The sequence below is a fragment of the Megalobrama amblycephala genome, linkage group LG11 (genome assembly GCF_018812025.1).
Source record: "Megalobrama amblycephala isolate DHTTF-2021 linkage group LG11, ASM1881202v1, whole genome shotgun sequence".
In the NCBI taxonomy this organism is placed as follows: Eukaryota; Metazoa; Chordata; class Actinopteri; order Cypriniformes; family Xenocyprididae; genus Megalobrama; species Megalobrama amblycephala.
Genome location: NC_063054.1, coordinates 20,777,482 through 20,798,987, shown reverse-complemented (window position 1 = coordinate 20,798,987; position 21,506 = coordinate 20,777,482). Strand labels below are relative to the sequence as shown.

Sequence of the window (21,506 nt, the reverse complement as noted above, 5' to 3'; positions counted from 1 at the left end):
TTCTTCGGTGGTCTTTTAAACAAATGAGATTTATATAAGAAGGAGGAAACAATGGAGTTTGAGACTCACTGTATGTCTTTTCCATGTACTCTTGTTATTTAACTATGCCAAGGTAAATTCAATTTTTTATTCTAGGGCACCTTTAAAGGCAGACTTACTGTGAGGTTGTTAATTGATGGTATATGTTTTTGTCAGCCTGGATAAAACTACATTACCCATGATTCAGCAGAGAAATCTCCATTAATGAGATGATCACGACAAGCAAAACGCACGCTTTAGTACCCATCTACTTCCATGAAGCGCTGCAAATGATGTAGTCAGTTTGTCTACACTCTAAAGTTACTTAAAAAATGTATTATATTTCTCCATCACTTTTAATTTGAGTGTCATTCACAATACTTCATGGGGTTGTGGTTCTTTCCCTCATTAAAGCCGTTAAGAATGCAATCCTGTACTTTTTGTCTGATTTGCAAATACATTTTGCTGACTAATTTATCAGGAGCTTAACAGTAGCTAAGTTCATTTCAAAATAGTCTAGCAGTAATGTCGCTATACTTTTAGCTAGTAACTCTTCAACCCATGGTTGAGAGAGCTGTGACATCTGTCATGAAATGTGTTTTTCTCTCTTCACCGGTTTCCTGTTTATCTTCTTCGGACTGACTCATTTTTCTGGTGGCTCATTTATTATGTTGACGTTCTTTCCATTTTGTTTGAAATGTATAACAACAGGGTTAATGTTTGAAGGACAGTCCCAAGGTAATCAGATTTGTATCATATTTCTTTTTGAGAGCTCTCTTTTATAATAACTAAATAGAACAATTAGAGTGAGTCAGTAGATAATTTCTGATTCTCCTGATAGTATCTGTGTTTGAAGTCTCAAATGTGTCTCAGTACATTCTTAGGGCTGCTTGTTCCTGCTCATATGTCTTCCAGCTAAGTACACCTTGCACTTCCATGGAAACAACAAGGAAGTGATTTACAGTAAACTCTCGACCCCACTGCATTTTGCTCTAATGCTGCAGGCACATACTGTACAGCCTTTATCACAGTTTTAGTCTTTTGCATCAGCAGTAATTACTTATTGCTTAATCATAATCCGCCTGTAAAAGATTAAGCAGCGGCCACTGTGGCAGTCACATGGTGGTGCGAGGGTTTGTTGTTTATTTTATGCAAAGCAGTCATGTCACATGGCCGGCTCTGTTTGTTGTGTCAGCTGAATAGGAAGATAGAAGAGATTATATTGTGTGTCAACAAGTCATAACTTCTTCAGTTTTGGTTTGAAATCTGGACTGTAAAACAGCAATATGTGAAGGCAACGTGAATATAAATACAGTATGACCAATATATCATGTTAATAAACTGCTTGCTTATGACAGAACTTATGGATATATTTTATGCAAACACTGAGGTTTGTTTGCTTGCACTGCTAATTACTGACACAGATATATTAGATTAGCAGTTTGTCTGTCAAAATGCACCAAAGAGAAATTTGGGCTGCTTAAATAGATGTCAAATGTTAAACAGTGATGGAATCAAATATCATATTACTAGGATGTATGATGACAGGTTATGGCCTCCAGGTTAGATGATTTGTAGCTTAGTCAAACGTTTTGCAGTTAAATTCTATTTTTACAGTAATCTGGCATAAAAGCATATACGATCTCCGATATACGATGCTTGTTTCCGTCAGTTTTATTAATAATTTTAATTTTAAGAAACATGGATTACCAAGAAATGATGTTGCAATAAACATTTCTTAAGTGGTTATATTTCTCAGCATTTTTTTTTTTTTTTTTTTTGTCTTTGTTCTTGTCTGATGGCTGTGAGGATGTCAGACTTTGTAATGGTTATCTATTCCACTTTGGTGAAAATGGAGGTAATTTGTATGTGCATCAAATCCTCATTCATTTCATTGTCAACTTACTGTTGCAGTTCCAGTAACTACCTTCTTCTGGTCAGGGCCAATTGCAATGCAGCTCTCCAATCACCACTTTGGAATAAACCACAGCACAGATTTCCAAAGACTGGGCAAGACACTGCAGGCTGGATTGGCCATATCTGACTCAAAAATTCAAAATCCACCCAGTCTATGTTGACCTACAGTATACCACAGTAGACACAGACCCTTAGGGCTGGGACACACCAAGCCGGCGGTCGACCATTAGTCAATGTTGGGCAGTCGTTGAGCGTCGGTCAGGCTAGTTTTTGCGGTGTGTTCCACACGTGGGCTTTAGTCCGGCCAGTTGAGCATGTTGAATTGACTTTGGGCTGTCAGGAAAAGAGATCACTCTTGAATTGGCTGTTCAGCTTGAAAAAGAAAAACAAATGCGACAAAGCAAGCAAACGACAACGACAAGAGGGCAAACAAAGAAGGCACTTATAAATTTACCTACATCTTCATCTTTTTGGAGCATTACAATGCATATACTTTCATAACAACATGGCCAAATGTAGCCTAATTATTTTAAGACAAACTGATCAGCATTATTCACATTCAAAATAGTAAGTGAACGCTGTTTTTTATGGTTTGTTTGTATATTCGGTTGTAGTTTTTGCGGTGTGTTCAAGCGCAACTTTTTTGCAAAGACCCTGCCTTTCATCGCTGCTGACGTTGGTTTGTTGTCTACTGGCCTTCAGAGGTATGGCAGAGAGAGGGTTTTCAAAAAGAGTATATATATATATATATATATATGAAGACTTCAGATGCAAAAGCCTCTAAGTGCCGTCTGAAATTTTCTTCTAAAATAAGCATTTTTATCAAGCTTGTATGTTTATGTTCAGTTATTTCACTTTAATGTCAATGAAAAGGATCTATTATTTGCCATTAAAGTGGAATTACTGAACCTAAACATACAAGCTTGATAAAAATGCTTATTTTAGAAGAAAATTTCAGACGGCACTTAGAGGCTTTTGCATCTGAAGTCTTCATATATAATACAGTCAAACCAAAATTTATTCAGACACCTTGAACATTTCATTCACTAATACAGATTCTTCACTAGATCTCAGAGTTAAACTGTGTCAGAAAAAAATAATCGTGATATTGTCAGGTTACACTTAAGCAAAACATGATCAGGTCAAAGTGTCTGAATAATTTTTGGTCCCAAATTTGTATCATTTTACCGATAGTCCACTTTATGAAGAATTTTTGGGTCTAATATGTCACAGTTTACTTCATCTTGCTATCCTCACTTACATAAATAATAGTCCTGCGCCTACTAGTAAAAAAAAAAATATAAATATAAATGTATAAAAAATATAATTATACTATTATATATTATATCTAATATATAATTATACTATGTCTGAATAATTTTTGGTTTGACTTAAATTTTGGTTATGTGTGTGTGTGTATATGTGTATGTGTATATATATATATATATATATATATATATATATATATATATATATATATATATATATATATATATATATACAATATATATAACATATATATAACAACATATATATAAGTAATATTGTGAAATATTATTACAATTTAAAATAACTGTTTTCTATTTGAATATATTTCACAAAGTAATTTATTCCTGTGATGCAAAGCTGAATTTTCAGCATCATTACTCCAGTCTTCAGTGTCACATGATCCTTCAGAAATCATTCTAATATGCTGATCTGCTGCTCAAGAAACATTTAATGTGTACAATTGTACAAAATATTTGTGTACAATATTTTTTTTCAGGATTATTTGATGAATAGAAAGTTCAAAAGAACAGTGTTTATCTGAAATCTAATCTTTTGTAACATTATAAATGTCTTTACTGCCACTTTTGATTGATTTAATGCATCCTTGCTGAATAAAAGTATTCATTTCTTTAATTTCTTTTCAAAAAAATAAAAATAAAAATTCTTACTGACCCCAAACTTTTGAACGGTAGTGTATAATGCTACAGAAGCTTTGTATTTCAGATAAATGCTGTTCTTTTGAACTTTCTATTCATCAAGGAATCCTGAAAAAAAAAGTACACAACTGTTTTCAACATTGAAAATAATCATAAATGTTTATTGAGCAGCAAATCAGCATATTAGAATGATTTCTGAAGGATCATGTGACACTGAAGACTGTAAAGAGAGTAACGATGCTGAAAATTCAGCTTTGCATCACAGGAATAAATTACTTTGTCAAATATATTTAAATAGTACACAGTTATTTTAAATTGTAATAATATTTCACAATATTACTGTTTTTTACTGTATTTTTAATTAAATAAATGTAGCCTTGGTGAGCAGACGAAACTTCTTTTAAAAACATTAAAAATCTTAGTGGTTCCAAACTTTTGGACTGTACTGTGTGTGTATATATATATATATATATATATATATATATATATATATATATATATATATATATATATATATATATATATATATATATATATATATATATGAAGCTAGATTTCTTTTTAAACAAGAAAAAACTTTTGTTATGGTAATAAAAAATAGAACTCGATTAATTTAATAATAACAAACATTCTCAGAAATAAATTTTTTTACTGGAAAAAATACTTTTTTTTTTTTTTTTTTTTTTTACTTTTTTTTTTTTTTTTTTAAGTGTGAACACAAACCATGTCGATTACTATGCCTTGATGGCATTCCTCTTATCAGAGACACTGATTACTCACGAGTCAAACTGTTTTGATGCTGACCTTATGGTCTAATGCTGTTAAAGGTTATTGTATTATCAGCTTGGAGTCAGCCAGAGGTTAGACGAGAATCTGAGCGAGCTTTGTTGGTGTGCCAGCAGTGGAGTAGAGTTTCCTGACAGCAGGTTAAAGGAGTCTCGCTGTACTCCAGGGCCACAGGTTTCTACCTCAGGGCACATGTTGTGATATCACACCACAGAGGGGAAGGAATGCGGGTCGGCTCATGGTCATTCGTGGAGTGAGGGATGATCTCAGAGTTCACCCAACCAGATCGCTCCTGTTGGTATGCAGGATGTCAGTAAGTGCAACCAGACGTTGACTGCTGGGTGAGGCGAGTAATGGCTCAGCTGGATTAGCTGATAATGTTGATTGGGTCAGTAAGATTTTTTTATGTTTTTAAAAGAAGTCTCTTTTGTTCACCAAGGCTGTATTTCTTTGATAAAAATACAGTAATATTGTGAAATATTATTTCAATTTAAAATAGCTGTTTTCTATTTTAATATATTTTAAAATGTAATTTATTTCTGTGATGCCAAAGCTGAATTTTCAGCAGTCTTTAGTGTCACATGATCCATGACTTCACTGTCACTTTTCAACAATTTAATGCATCCTTGCTGAATAAAAGTATTAATTTCTTCAAAAAAATAAATAAAATCTTACTGCATCGTGCATGTTTACCTACCCCTGTATTGTTAAAGTTGTCCTAAGGGTGAAACATCTTATGCGCAAAACCCATAGAGACTTAAGTTGTAGTTGGGATTCAACTGACTAATTCCAGGGAGGGGCAGCTGGGAATTCCACTGTGGCAACGGACTGGCGGAGGGGCGTTACGTTCAGCTGTACTCCAGCTGTGTCAATTTATATTGGTGACCGACAGGCGGTGAAGGGGCATTGGTGCCAGACTCGCCCACTCAATGGAAGACTTGGCTTGGAGCATCTATATCTCCACCTAAGTTATTTGGAAACACTTTCTCTCATTCACTCTATTTTTTTCTCCTAAGTTCCTTATTCCTTGTTTCTTATTTTTTCCTAGAATAATACTCAATCTTCTGTCAGGTTTTTATTTGAAATTGCTGGATCGTTTTCCCACAATACATTTGTCAGTGACCTCAGGGCAGCCATCTGTGATCAGAATCATCTCCCTTGGCCCACAGGGCAAACTCAATTTATTGGCGCTAAAATGCCCCACAGGTGTTTGCACACACCTGCACATTTGTATGCCTCTCTAAGGCAGAGAATCTTGCTGGTTTTGCAGATTCAAAGTTGTCATTGTTGTGTATTCGTTGTTCAAACCATGTGTTGTTTATGTCTCCACACCCAAATGCAAAGCCGTTAAGACAGCTGATGGACCTTCTGCTGCCGGGCTTGATTGGCAGATGTTACTAAACAGTGGATTCTGTCGTACACGCATTGTTCTTATAGCAGTTGTTCATACTGCATTTTTGCAAAGTATATGAAACACGAGAGGCGAGTTTGTTGGATTGTTGAGTTTATTATAGAATAACAATAGTGTCAATTATACAACACTTTTTTTGGTTTATGTATTAAAAAAAAACTAAATAAATATGTAACTTGTGCTGCACATACAATGTGATGAGAATATTTGTATGTTCTGAATTAAAATTCATTTAATTTTTAGGGGGCATAAAATCAAAATGTCACGGTGATACAACTGTTCTTATATCATAATGAAAAAGAAAAGTCATTAAAAATTTAAATTCTTTAAAAGAAACCTTTAATGAACAATTTGGCTTAATAGTTTATTATTATCAACAGACATATTATTATTAATATTATTAATTTTTTTAAATTCCACTTAATATTTGTAAATTTTATTATAAATTTGACATACAAAGGTTTTTCCGCCAAAATAACAAAGTTATGTCCTCCAACCAACATGCAATAACATGCAGAAAAAAATAACATAAGAGTTCATGATATCTAAAGATATTTATGAAATAATAATTCATGATATTTAAAAAAAAAAATACTGAAATATTAATTAATTAATGTATATTTAAATATATTTTAGTATATTAGAATAATTCTGTTTTAATATCTAACATTTTAATATATTATAATAATTCTATTATTATTTTTATTAAGTTTTTAAATTTTACAAAATGATACAAAGATTTTTTATTTTTTTAATGTTTTCACATCTTGTAACATTTTTTTTTTTTTCCCATTTTATTTATTGTAAACACTCATTGACCCAATTAAGTAATTTAACTTGCAGTCTTTCTCCTCTTATTTGTCAAGTTTGGATCTTATGAAAAGCTTTTTATTTTTGTTTGTGGTCACTGAAACCCATTGCTTTCCATTGTCCTAAATATAGATGTGGCCCTACACATGTGGATGCAAGCTGTGTTAATTTGCACAGCCTCTATAATCCTATGTAGGGAGTGATGCATTGTGGTCCATAGTCACTCCTGTGATGTGGTTAGTTGGAATGAGCCAATCTGATGATTACATGCACGATATGAGACTACTTGTGGTGTTGACTAGGCTTAGCGGAGTCTTTATGGGCTGACGTCTTGATTCAGAGTTTTCGATTAAGCTGAACTGTTAGATCATTGGTTTGTTGCCTGGACTTTATCAAGGCTAATGGAAGGCTTTGTCCTGAGAAACGATCTCATGGCTTGACCGAAGTTTCTCTTTCTGTCTTCTTACAGGGCTGAGTGACCTAAGCGTAGCTCTCACCTGGGGGAGGACCAGCACTCCCTCATTCCCATCATCCCTTAAGGCCCCACTCCGAAGCAGCCATGGCGCCACGGAAACGTGGAGGCGGAGGGCATGGCGCATCCTTCTTCTTCTGCTGCTTCCAGAGCAGTGACCACCCAGAGATCACCTACCGCCTGCGGGAGGACTTTGCCCTGCAGACCATGGAGCCTGCGCTGCCCATCCCAAACTATGACGAGCTAGACGCCATGTTCTCAGAGCTGGTGGTAGGTGCAAACTTTTAACATTTCTGTACACTTTCACATTATAATGGTTAAACTTAGCAGTTAATCCGCGAATCACATGTATGTCGAGCCGTGGGGCCTGGTCCGTATTGGATCACGGATCAACTGCAATCCGTTGCACCCCTAATAATTAATGAACTCACTTATCATCATGATTGCTATCTTACCAGAGATGGAGAAAAATCCTACTCCTGTAAGTAAATGTGTCCCTGTCCCCAAAAATGTTGGTACTCAAAAGTGCATCTGCGCAACAGTTATGTGCACGCCTGAGAATAGTATAGTTGTGCTGTAGAGTTCACACACTTGCTGGAAGCAGGAATCAAAGTCCAAGTCCAAGGAAGTTTTATATAAATTCACAAACAGAAGACTAGGGAATTGCAGGAGAAACAATGCAACTCAACAGCTTAAACAAGACTAATACCAGAACAAAGACTAAGTAGGAACAGAGAGTATAAATAGAGACACCAAACAAGGAACTTAACAATACACACCTGAAACGGAATATTCAAATAAGTCTTTAACTATGGTAACAAATAGGCAAGGGAACTGAGTCATCAATTTCACAGATCCGTGTTTTTGTTGTTTACACAGAGATGATATAGTAAAAGGGAAACAACTGCACACTCACTGAAGCATAGGCTTAGTATTTATTCACCAACGTTTCGGCTAGTAGCCTCTGTCAAGGGCACCTTGTCAGGCCCCCAACACGCCGTTGTTGTGTAAGTGAACGGTCAAAACGCATAAAAAGTTTTCCGTTTTTAGTTGAAAGTGGTGTTGTGTAAACCAGAGAATAGAACTAATTAACAAACTAGAAAACTAACCATGAGGCATGAACAGAACAGAAAAACAGATTAGAAATCAAACTTAAAATGTGACTATTATATTATATTATATATATATTATATTATATCAAACTAAAATGTGATATTATATTATATTATATTATATCAAACTTAAAATGTGACTATTATATTATATTATATTATATTATATTATTATATTATATTATATTATATTATATTATATTATATTATATTATATTATATTATATTATATTATATTAATTCAAAAGTTCGGGGTTGCAAGTTTTTTAAAAAAAAACTGTTTTTGAAAGACATCTCTTGTGTTCTCCAAGACTGCATTTATCGGATCATAAATACAAATAAAAACAGTAATATTGTGGAATATTAGAATTAAAACAACTCGGGAACACTTTACAATAAAGTTTAATTTAACATTAGTTAACTAAATTAGTTAACATAAACTAACAATGAATACTATGTCTAAAGCATTTATTAATCTTAAATTATGTTAATTTCATCATTTACTAATACATAAATAAAATCAAATTTTGCATCTGATAATAATTTTATTATTATTATAATATTAGAAAATTTGTAAAAAGTTCAACATTTCAGCATTTATAAACAGCATTTATTTGAAATAGAAATCTTTTGTAACATTGTCTTTGTCAATTTTGAACAATTTAATGCATCCTTCCTGAATAAAATTGTTCTCTTCAATTTCTATAATTAATCCTATTATATCATATTTTTTGTATTCATCATCATCATAATAATAATGATAATAATTTATTTTATTTGTTTATTTTTAAAAACCTTCTATGGATATCACCACACTTATCTTATATGTTGCAAGTAGACCTAATTAATGAAGAAACAAACTATTATTTCCATATACTCAGTCCTTCCTTTTTTGCACACTAATTTAAAGTAATTAAAAAGCTGTAATTGATTAATCAAATATGTTGTCTTTAATCCTTGCTTGAATAGAAAACGCAGCACTGTGGCATGCTGCAGGCTCTGCCTCTCTCTCTCTCCTCCTCCATCTCTGCCAGCTTCCACTTTGCACATCAATGGGCCCCATTGAGCGGCCTTGTGTCTTGGACTGCACTGCAGAGTAATTGCTTGTTTTTGGTCTGACCCATTCTTAACCTCTCTTTCCCTGTACTTGGGTTCGAATTGATGTACAACACAAAGCAGCAGCAGTTGCTCTTTTTTCACAGCCCTCACAGAAAGATTTCATGCTCTCAGCACGCGCCGTTCTGGCAAGTTATTGTTGAATTTGTAAACCGGTGTTGCGTAACTGGCAACCTGCCTGCTTATTCACATGGTTTTACATGAAAGTAATATTATGTTTTAGTAGAAGATACCTGACTAATTTTTAAAGTACTGTAGCCGACATTTATTCTGTTTATTTGGAGGTTATTATGCAAATTTTGCTTCATGTCAGAGGTTGGCAAAGTCTTCTTACAAATTTATCGTATTCAGCACACTGAGGACATTAGAATTACAAAAATACACTCAGAACAAAGGGGCTTTTCAGGATAAAGTGAAAATAATGAGGTACATGAAGGGAGTTTCCATGTGATTTAGCTGTGATATGTGTCTTTTTCCAGGGGATTAGATTAGGTCTATTGTATTAGGATTGGTCCCAGATACAACATTTGAGTCTCATCCAAAATTATCGCATTGTAATCCTTTTATGGCATAGAATTAAAGGGATAGTTCACCCAAAAATGAAAATTCTGTCATCATTTACTCACCCTCATGTGTTTCCTACCCTGCATGTCTTACTTTCTTCTGTGGATCACAAAAAAGAGAAATTTAACAGAATGTAGCCTAGTGGTTGTAAACGAATCATACATCGAAAAGAACCATGTGGTGTCTGTCAGGACTTGGTAAGCAGCAATAAAGCATATGACACAGGAATAAAGAACTTCATCCAATCTTGTTTGATTTTTCCTTCTGTTCTCCACACATTACGTTATTACACAACACTTTAAAATATCCAGAAAGTTGCCTCTCAGACAGCGTGCAAATATCCTATTAAATCAAAGTTCTCTTTTATGTTTTCTTGTGCTTCTACGGAAGAGGATTAGGGCCAAGCAATAATAAAAAATTAAAACCATCTCGAGATTAAAGTTGTTAAATTTCGAGAAAAAACTAGTTACATTTCGAGAAAAAAGTCAAAATAAAATGTTGAGAATAAACTCATTAAATTACGAGAAAAATGTTGTTAAATTTAGAGAAAAAAGTAGATATAAAATGTTGAGAATAAACTCGTTAAATTACGAGAAAAAAACTTGTTAAATTTCAAGAAAAAAGTCGAGATAAATTGTTGAGAATAAAGTCATTAAATTACGAGAAAAAAGTCGTTAAATTACAAGTACAAATTCGTTAAATTATGAGAAAAAACTCGTTAAATTTCGAGAAAAAAGTTGAAATAAAATGTTGAGAATAAACTCATTAAATTACGAGAAAAATGTCGTTAAATTTCGAGAAAAAAGTAGATATAAAATGTTGAGAATAAACTCGTTAAATTACGAGAAAAAAACTTTTAAAAAAAGTACGAGAAAAAAGTCTAGATAAAATTTTGAGAATAAAGTCATAATTTAATGAGTTTATTCTCAACATTATCTCAACTTTTTTCTCAAAATTTAATGAGTTTTTTTCTCGTAATTTAACGAGTTTATTCTCAACATTTTTTCTCGACTTTTTTCTCAAAATTTAACAACATTTTTCACATAATTTAAAGAATTTGTTCTCGTAATTTAATGACTTTTTTCTCGTAATTTAAAGACTTTATTCTCAACATTTTATCTCGACTTTTTTCTCCAAATTTAACGAGTTTTTTTCTTGTAATTTAACGAGTTTATTCTCAACATTTTATCTCGACTTTTTTCTCGAAATTTAACGAGTTTTTTCTCGAAATTTAACAACTTTAATCTCGAGATGGTTTTATTTTTTTATTATTGCTTGGCCCTAATCCTCTTCCGTATGCTTCAACGGACAAGTTCCCCACAAAATTATTTCAAAATACCCATATAGGCAAGTATCCTTGTGAAACATATTAAGTTATGTCTTAAGTGAATGTAGACAGTTGAGAAGGAAAATGCGTGTGTAACAGTGTGTTAGATACGTGCATCTCTTAAAGTGACAGTAACCTAATAAACCTGCTGCTGTCTTTGTCCTCAATGTTAATCTAACAACAAAAGACTCAATCACTCACTGCTCTTGACTGGTTGAGCCCTGCTGGAGCAGTTCTAAATATTCACTGTGCTATTAAATTAAAGATAATATATGATAGAGCAATAATATGAACAGTGAAAGTAACTGTAGCTCCTACAATACATTTTAACAGGCATAATTAAAGGGATAGTTCACCCAAAAATGAAAATTTGATGTTTATCTGCTTACCCCCAGTGCATCCAAGATGTAGGTGACTTTGTTTCTTCAGTAGAACACAAATGATGATTTTTAACTCCAACCGTTGCCGTCTGTCAGTCAAATAATGCTAGTGGATGGGAACTTCTACTATAAGAGTAAATAAAACTTACATAGACAAGTCCATCTTAGGACATCAATGTGTCGTCACGATCCGCAAGGTTTAATTTGGACTTGTCTATGCAAGTTTTATTTACACTTATAGTAGAAGTTCCCATCCATTTGCATTATTTGACTGACAGACGGCAACGGTTGGAGTTAAAAATCATCATTTGTGTTCTACTGAAGAAACAAAGTCACCTACATCTTGGATGCGCTGGGGGTAAGCAGATAAACATCAAATTTTCATTTTTTGGGTGAACTATCCCTTTAAGCATGAAAATAACTGAAGGAAATATCTATTTGCAAAGCCAGCTAATTTGATTTGTATTCTTTTGGTTTCTCTGCCCTATATTTTTAAAAATTAAAAATACAATTAAAATACAGGTATCTGTACTCAGTATCGGCAAGTACTAAAAATAAAAGTATTGGACTCATTCTGGAAAAAGTGGTAGCGGTACATGCCTATTTGTTCTTTTTGAAGCTTTGAAAGCTCCATTCGCGCTATTAGCTATGTTTCCATCTAAAGTTGCAAAATGTATCTATATATGAAAAATTGGAATATCACATATAGTGTTGTCACGGTACCAGAATTCCAGTAGTCGGTACCGATACCATGAAAATTTTACGGTTCTCGGTACCAATTTCGGTACCACAGTAAAATCTATTGGAACTATTTTACTATTTTATATAGCTATTTTAAAAACATTAAATATGATTTGGAGTGTGTGTTTGTGTGTGTATATATAGGCTACCTTAATGAAATAAATTTTGAAATATAAAAAAAAAATAATAATAATTAAATGCTCAAACATCCATTGTGTACTGTTGAAAAAACCAGCTGGGTAAGGTAGGTTTTGAATTTGTATGCTGGTCAGGTAGGTTTTGAAGCTGTATGCTGGTCCTAAACTGGTCCTGCTGGTCCATACTAGTCCTAAGCTGGTCCTGGACCAGCATAAACCAGCTCAAACCAGCATACCAGCTTCAAAACCTACTTTACCAGCATATGCTCGTTTTTTCAACAGGGGTAACAGACGTGCATGTTTATTTTAGCTATTCCGTCAGAGAAACAACACACTACAGCCTGTAAAACTATGAAATAAATATAGGTAAATATAACCTAAATAATACGAGAGTTAAATATCATTTCAAAAAGCATTAGTTTTTTATTTCCACACAGAGACGCGTCATATATAGCCAAAGTCCCGTTATTACTTTGATATAGCCGCTTTGAGAGGGATGTGGGACACGAGCAGGAAAGAGACCATTTCTCTTTAATAATATCTTCGTTATCTCCTGATGTTACAAACAACTGACACTTGTTGTAAAAGGTCTGAAGAACGTGTTTTATCCTCCGCAGGGGCAAGACATTCAGGCTATGTTTGATTTAGCGCTGCCAGAGAAAACGAAAGTAAAAATCACTGGTGTGTGAAACGCACTATACAAATAAACTTGACGTGCCTTATAAAGTCCAATAACAAGCACAAACTCTGTTAAATAGAAACTGACGTGCAAGCAAAAAGGTTTCTGTCCTACGGTGTTTTTTCTACTTTACCACAATAATGCGAATAGCCTATAATAGGCCTAAATGCGAACGAAAGAAACGTTATAATCCCCTGCGTGAGTGAAGATTTGGAAAAAGAATCAGATTCCATGTTCAGTGGAATAACTAATGGAATATTGTTAAATTCTCTGCTAATCAGGTGACCAGATCACGATTCGGAAAACAGAATAGGAAGCTTAAATGTATGGACTCACGCACCTCTCTTATTCGGCATTAACCAAAATGTTTCCATGGCTGCGATGTCACATTTAATTGCTAATCTATTATTTCTTCTGTAAACAAAGCTTTGTGCTTCACTCGTGTCATATTCAAGTAAATACTAGCACAGCCCTATCAGTTGGTACCGAATATACCCGGATTCTCGGTACTACCGGTACTACAGAAATGCTGGTATCGTCACATTTTCAAAATTTCAGTACCGACTTGGTACCGAAGTACCGGTACTTTTGACAACACTAATCACATAATACATTTGCGGGAAAAAAATATAATTTCCATCTCGTGGAATCGATAATTGTGCATAAAAATAAGGGTATGGAAACTTGCTTAAGCTTGTGTAATTGACCCTTCACCAGGAGTTTGATTGACAGGCGATCTAACCAATCAGAACGCCGACTCCGCCATTTTGTCCGACAAAGCAGTCAGGAGTTAGAAGATTAACCTCGGTGGAGTTAAACTTGAAAAAATTGTGTATATTGTAGTATTTCCACGTTTGAAACAACATTCCTTCTCATGTTCATTCATGTTTATTTGATGATATAAATGTAGTAGTAACCTGCTTTGTCTTGTCTGTCGATGTGTTGTCAGTATCCTCTTTGCTCCGCAATGTATTTTTTACTGCGTGTGGCATGGTAGCGCCACGGCTTGTCGGACAAAGCAACAGTAACTAAGGGGGGCGGGTCTTTGCGAAGGGTCAATTGCATGGAAAAGAGTGCCCAGCACATTCTTCCAAATTGCTCCTTTTGTTTTCTTTGGATCCAAGAAATTCATACAGGTTTGGAGCGAATAATGACAGAACTTTAATTTCCAGGTGAACTATCCCTTTAACATCTGTTTAAACCATAAAGACATAGATAATACGGTATATGGCTTCAGTACACCACTGTAGTGTAAACTGTATAATAAATGAGTCTTTTCATTGGTGTAATCTGAGAGTTATCCTACTGTATTCTCCATTAGAGTGCAAGTTTATTTTAATCAAGAGTTGATTTGACTGCTCAGTGACTTAGTGTATAGTCTACAATAGAGAGTTCATGTTCTACAGTGGACGTTTTCCTCATTATGAGTGCTGAAAGGATTGGTATAGAGCATTGATAGATTGATGCACACGGCCCAGGCTTTAATGTTTGTTCTGCGACTGAACGCTGGGGCTTGATGTAGCGTGTTGGGTTCAGATAAGGCAAGGTGTGGTTTTCTGCATGAATGGAACATCCTGGTTGTAGTCTGGCTGCCCTTGACTGTATAACGAGACACTGTATGCGTATTTTCTTTATGCGTATGTGCCGGGGATGTCTAGACTTCTGCTGACTGTGCAGCTAGTTTCCGTTAAAGGCTGGGGGATTTGCAGGAAAGAGAGATGGAAGAGACACCAGGCCGGATGAGAGGAACAGCAGCTCTTCCTCTCTCCTGCTACCCTGTGGAGCATCAGGGACATCACTGTCACCAAGAGCTGCCAGACAGGAAGCCATTACCAGTTTTGGAAGGCAGATCTCTGAGTAGCATTACATGCAGGGATTTACAGTGAGAGATGTACGCTGAGCGGACTCTTTATTAGCTTCTGCTGCTGAAATGGACAGATCGATGGTGGATCCGTTCCTTGAACGTGGTCCATTTCAGATTGTAGAGCTCAAATTCAATCAACTTTGACTGTTGAAGCTATGTCCTTTTCCACTATCATGATATGCAAGTGTTTCATAGAATTTGATATGATAATAAAAATAGCTTTGTAAGTACAGTTCAACATTGATAATAGTAAGAAATGTTTCTTGAGCAGCAAATCAGCATCATTTGAAGGGTCATGTGACACTGAAGACTAAGTAATGACTGCAGAAAATTAAGGTTCACAGGAATAAATTACATTATGAACTATTAAAACAGAAAACAGTTATTTTAAATTATAATTATATTTTACAATATTACTGTTTTTACTGTATTTTTGATGAAATAAATGCAGCCTTGGCGAACACGAGACTTTTTTCAAAAATAGTGTTTTACCTATAACCATTAACAATTATTTTACATACACTATAGGAGGCTATGATAAAATTTTGCCATTTTGTGTCCCTGGAGGACAACAAAATGGTGCTTTATGGTGGGATACTTAGAGGGGAAACACCCTCATGTCATGAAAGATTGTAAACTGACTCAGTTGCATGTTTCAGTGAATGGATTTCTCTCCTGTATATATTGTATTATGAATATTTTCATTTGTCTGTGTGTTTACAAGTGGAAAATCACAGTGGAATTGTAATTTCGCTTGGGACTCCCATGTCGAGAGCAGCTAACAAACAAACCAGGGCTTTCTTTGTGAAACCTACACCCACTGTTGAGGACAAACCACAACACAGTGATTGTTGTGGTATACTGCTATTTCAAGGACAAAACAAAAGGAAATTACAAGTGGCAGAAGTTTATATGTAGTACATTCATTGCCAAAGCCGCTGATTGTTCAATCATCAGTCCTTCAGTGTTTCAAACAGAATTGAGCAGAATTTACAATGAATTTTGATGAATTTGAAGTGAATTAGAGAGACTCCACAGGATGTTAAATTGGAATGACAGAGAGGAATTGAATGAATTACAATTTAAAGAAATTTAACACAATCACAGTCTTAAAAATACAGTAATACTGTGAAATATTATTACAATTTAAAATAGTTGTTTTCTATTAAAATATTTGTTAAAATGTAATTTATTCTTGTGAATTTTCAGCATCATTACTCCAGTCTTCAGTGTTACATGATCCTTCAAAAAAATCATTCTAATATGCTGATTTGCTGCACAAGAAACATTTCTTATTATTATCAAAGTAGAAAACAGTTGTGCTGCTTTAATTTTTTTTCATTGTTTGGAATTCACATCCTTTGTAACATTTATAAATGTTTGTACTGTTTCTTTTGATCAATTTAATCAAACTTCTTTGACAAAAAATAAAAAGAGAGAACATTTTAATAGTAGTGTGTGTGTACTACTCTTACAATAGCAACATTTTTTTTAAAAATTTCATTCTTCATTCCATCATGTTTATACTTTAATTTTTAAATCTGAATTGCAATCTTAATTCTGTTTGCCACTTCACTTCAAATCCATTTTAAATTCAGGAATGATGCACAACCCTGCATGAATATATTTAATTTGGTTATAAAACATGCATTGACATTTTCCTTAGTTAAATTTCATTAACTGAGATATATCCAGTGTAATCTATATGATTCATATCCGTTGCGTTTTTCAAACTCAAGTCAAGCAAAGTTCAAGCCAACTTTGATTTATTATTCTTCCAACTGTATATAAGTATACAGTGGAAAGAAATGTCATTTCACCAGGTCTGCAGTGCAAATCACCACTTAGTCCTATATCACAGACGTTTTCTTCTTTTTCTGTCAGTTTCCTCTGTATCCTCTCTGCTGGAGGATGGGAGGAAATATTTGTGGGTAAGGAGAAAGTTGAAAAAAAAAATCTGTGGTTTCCACATGCTGTTATCATTGGTTTGTGGGTATATTGGCACTGCCTCGAGGGATTTACAGTTTGTTTTTGCCATGTCCAGGTTCAAAAATATCTAATCTTTCTTTTCTCTTTCTGTCTTTTCCTTTCATTCAGGATGAGCTGGACCTCACAGAGAAGCACAGAGAGGCAATGTTTGCCTTACCAGCAGAAAAGAAATGGCAGATTTACTGCAGCAAGAAGAAGGTTAGACTTCTCCAACATTACGCCATAGTGTGCGTGTGTGTGTTGTTAACCCTCTCATCCTCAGTTGAAAGTTCAGTGCACCAGATTACACTGTCATCCTGTCAGAACGGTGTTTAAACATCTCATATATCAAAGTGCTTAGCGTAATCACCTCTCCGTCTGAAAGAAACAGGATTCTGACTCAATGGGCCTTATCTCCACTTTCCCTGCTTTAAAAACAGCTAATCTATTAAATGTTTCCATTTATCTGTTCATTATCAATTATGTGTCAGCAGAACTTTTGGATAAGTGGACATGTTAGACTTCATAAAGACAATATGAAGAGACTTTCTCTTACATTATGTTCTTAGCAGATTCTTTCTTACCAAAGAGACCTGAAACAAAGTACATGCTGCACTTCAGGATATCCAGTTCGTTGCTGCGGAGAGAATTTTGCAAAGTGTCAGTCAGTCTGTTTCTTTAGGCGTTGCTTTCATCATCTGAGAACTGAAAAAAATGGTGACTCACGAGCGGAGAAAAGAACATATTTTTTAAGGGAAATGAGAAAGTATTTTCTGCTTGAGAAATAATCTGCTTTACTTATTGTCTGTACTTGTAGAAGACAAAGCTTGATTTTTGTTTTGTGTTTTTGTTTTGTTTTTTCATTTGTTTTTGGTTTTTTGTTTTGTTTTGTTTTGTGTTTTTGTTTTGTTTTGTTTTGTTTTGTTTTGTTTTGTTTTGTTTTGTTTTGTTTTGTTTTGTTTTGTTTGTTGTTTGTGTTTTGTTGTTGTGTTGTGTTGTTTTGTTTTGCGTTGCGTTGCGTTGCGTTGCTTGTCTGGTTTGGCCAGTAGAGCTTTTTACCACAATTTTTATTCAAGATTTTTATTTATTTTTATTTATTTTTTTAGAAATTTCATTAAACTTTGCTCAAATATTATTTACATTTGCACCATTTTTTATTAAATATGAAGCATTCTTTATAAAAACAAAGTTAGAACAAATAATCTATTTGGTTTTTCATTTGTAATAATAGCTGGACATTTTATTCTACTGTAATAATACATAACTATGATCAACAAAAGTAAGAAATAGTGACAAACACTAGACATTGGCCCTGGGCCACTGAACTACTGTTAAGCCATGCAAGATAATTTCATCAACTTCAAGAAAAAGTGTTAGACTTGATTGGTTTGTGATGGGAATGGAGGAATTTACTGGGTCCTTGTTGTATCTTGAACATTTGCCATAGACGAGGTCATCACATGGGTCTGCTGTTCCCACCGCTTGATTCTGTCAGTTTCCTCTAGCGTAATGTTTTGTTAAAAAGCAAATCCTATTTTATGAAATCACACTTATTCATTTATACTGGACATCGCTGCATATTTAGGAATGCAGGATATGGTGAGGCCAAGTCATACCATTTATCCTCCATGACCTAATGGAGCTCAGAGAGCAGAGAAACGCCGGAGGGGTGGGTGGTGTTTAAAATGACATCAAACCCTCCATGATGCCACAAACATAAGTCCTGCCAGCCTGTTCTTCTGATGTGAATCCATGTGTTTAACTCAAGACAGCATGAGCACTGAAACCTGCCGCACATACACCGCCAAAGACAGTGGGTGGTCGGTGGTTACCTGCCAGTGATGTGACAGCAATACAGTCAGGGTGATAGAAAGCACACTGAAGTGGCAAAATCCTGCAGGTCTATAAACTGTTCTTAGTTAAATGTTCACACTGAAGCGTAAAACCCATTGCAACTCAGTAAGCCTGTAACACTGTAGCTGCATCTGAAACGTGCTATTATGTACTGTATTTAATAAAACTGTTACTAACTTTTGTTCTATAGTTATGCATGTGAATGAATACACTCAGGACGCACTGTGTTCACCATGCTATCATCTTAAATCTTAAAAAAAAAAAAAAAGGATTATCAATGGGGGGCATTCAATCTGGCTATTTACTGTAATGCTGTATTTCTACTGTATACGTGATTTTGAAATTGTGGAAGATACAGAAAAGCCGATAATTATTTTATGTTATGGCTGACAACCGATAAATGGCTTATATTATACATCTGTATTTCTTTGTTTATCACTAATAACTGATATGGTGCTGATGTATTCTGCCTCTTTTGTGTTTAGCTCTGATACAGTTGCAGTGGGATGAATGAATTCTGGACTCTAGCTGATATTTCTCTAGATATGTGATATGGAGTGGGTTTTTTTTTGGTTTTTTTTGCTTCAGTATACATAATATGATGCATTAAAAGAAAGCGCCCCACTGGGATTTTTCTCAGACGTTCTTATCTATGAATTGTAGTGGTTCAAAAGCTGGTATTGGTTACAGGTCGTCCATCTGTCTGGCCATGACATCTTTTCCTGTATAGCCACATATGCTGTGTCCCAATTACAGACCTAATTACTCATTGTCATGGGACACTGAGCCGAAAGAGGCCATGGTGTGAAGTAGGGCACTCAAAATTGTCTTTTGACTTCTAGTTTTAGTCACGAGAAGGATTTTTATACATGTTTTGTAAATGACCTGCTTTCTAACCTGATCCTGGTTTTTGGAAGCACAGCAGTTGGCCCGAATGGGATGCTGTTTCTGTGTTTTGATAAGTCTTTCAGCCACATTTGATTTAGCTCTACTTGCATCAGGAGGTCATGCTCCGTGATTCAACACATGGAACCAATGAAAAAGATTTAAGATGGTGAGCGGATGGATGAGATTAAGGAAGAATATGTCTGTCGTGAGATGGCCTGTGGCTGTGCAGCAGCATTCATGCAGACTCAGCACAGTGCCCAGCCTGGGACTAGTAAAACAGGGACTTGGCGCTCTTCCCCAGGGCTTCAGTCTGGGATAGGAGGGTGGAAGGATAAGGGAAGCCGTGGTTGGTCCAAAGCAAACAGGAAGGCCTCCATTTGCAGGTGCAGATTATGTTATCTGCAAGAACTGATGGCTTTTGATGGGTCTGTCAAGCCTGGGAAACAGCCGGGTTGTAGCCTTCAATTCACACCATTTATCTCTTCCATTACCTTCTCTTTCCATGTATCAATAAGGTGTAGACATCTTGATTTTGACACAAACTAGAGGTGACAATTTAATGTGTTAATCCATGATAAATATCTTAAATATACATTTACGCTGTTAATTACATAATAAAGAATTTTTAAATAAAAAACATTTAAATATTCCTTTGTACTGTATAATTTAAAAAAAAAAACTTATAAAAATAATATAATGTCTTTGAATTAACTTAATGTTGTTTTGTTTTTTCCTCATCAAATAATAATAATAAATATTAATGTCAATAAGTATATAGCAGCTTTTAGTAGTGTTAATTTTCACTACCATTCCAAAGTTTGGGGTGATTAAGATTTTTTTTAATATTTTTGAAAGAAGTCTCACCAAGCCTGCATTCATTTGTTCAAATACAGTAAAACAGTAATATTGTGAAATATTATAACTAGGGCTGTCAAAATAACGCAGGACATTAATAACGCAGATTAATCCACTCCGTATTGACCTTTGAACCTGGAGTCGTTCTAGCCACCATTCGACTGTAAAATGAAGGAGGGAGACGACTGCTGCGCTGACGGACAGAACGAGCAGAGCTCTTCCTTCGTGCGCACGAGGTCTCTTCAAAGTAAGCACTGTCTTTGCACTCTCTCTATCTCACACATAATAATCTAAATCAACTGACACAATGCTAAAAGTTCGTAAGACCGAATCCATGTTTCACAAGGCGCATTCAGAAAATGTTTTTCCTGAATAACCATTGGGTGTGAATAGTGCTCAAAAGAACGTCACCTCATCTTCTCTGACAGGCGCCCTGCACGTGCAGCTGACATAAACCACACTTTCAGTAAACAAAAAGAAAATCCTATCCAGTGGTGAAGTGTTTTCTGTGTTGACAAATCTTTTGCGATATCCTAATAACAGTCGCGATTCGCACGCAACGCGTCAACGTCCACTAATGTCCAATTCGTGACCTAATGACTCATTTGAACAGATTCATTTTAATGAATCATGACAACAACTGATCTGTCCACACGGACTGTAATGAATCATTTACTCGAAC

At 34.8% G+C, this 21,506-nt stretch overlaps 1 protein-coding gene across 1 annotated transcript in view; it reads left to right on the top strand.

Moving 5' to 3' along the window:
• Positions 1-21,506, top strand: part of daam1b (dishevelled associated activator of morphogenesis 1b) — a 115,853-nt gene that overhangs the window by 48,052 nt on the left and 46,295 nt on the right. The window contains 2 exon segments of the mRNA XM_048206657.1: positions 7,337-7,609; positions 17,357-17,446. Of these exon segments, the coding sequence (XP_048062614.1) occupies positions 7,427-7,609; positions 17,357-17,446 (273 nt within the window). The 5' untranslated portion in view covers positions 7,337-7,426.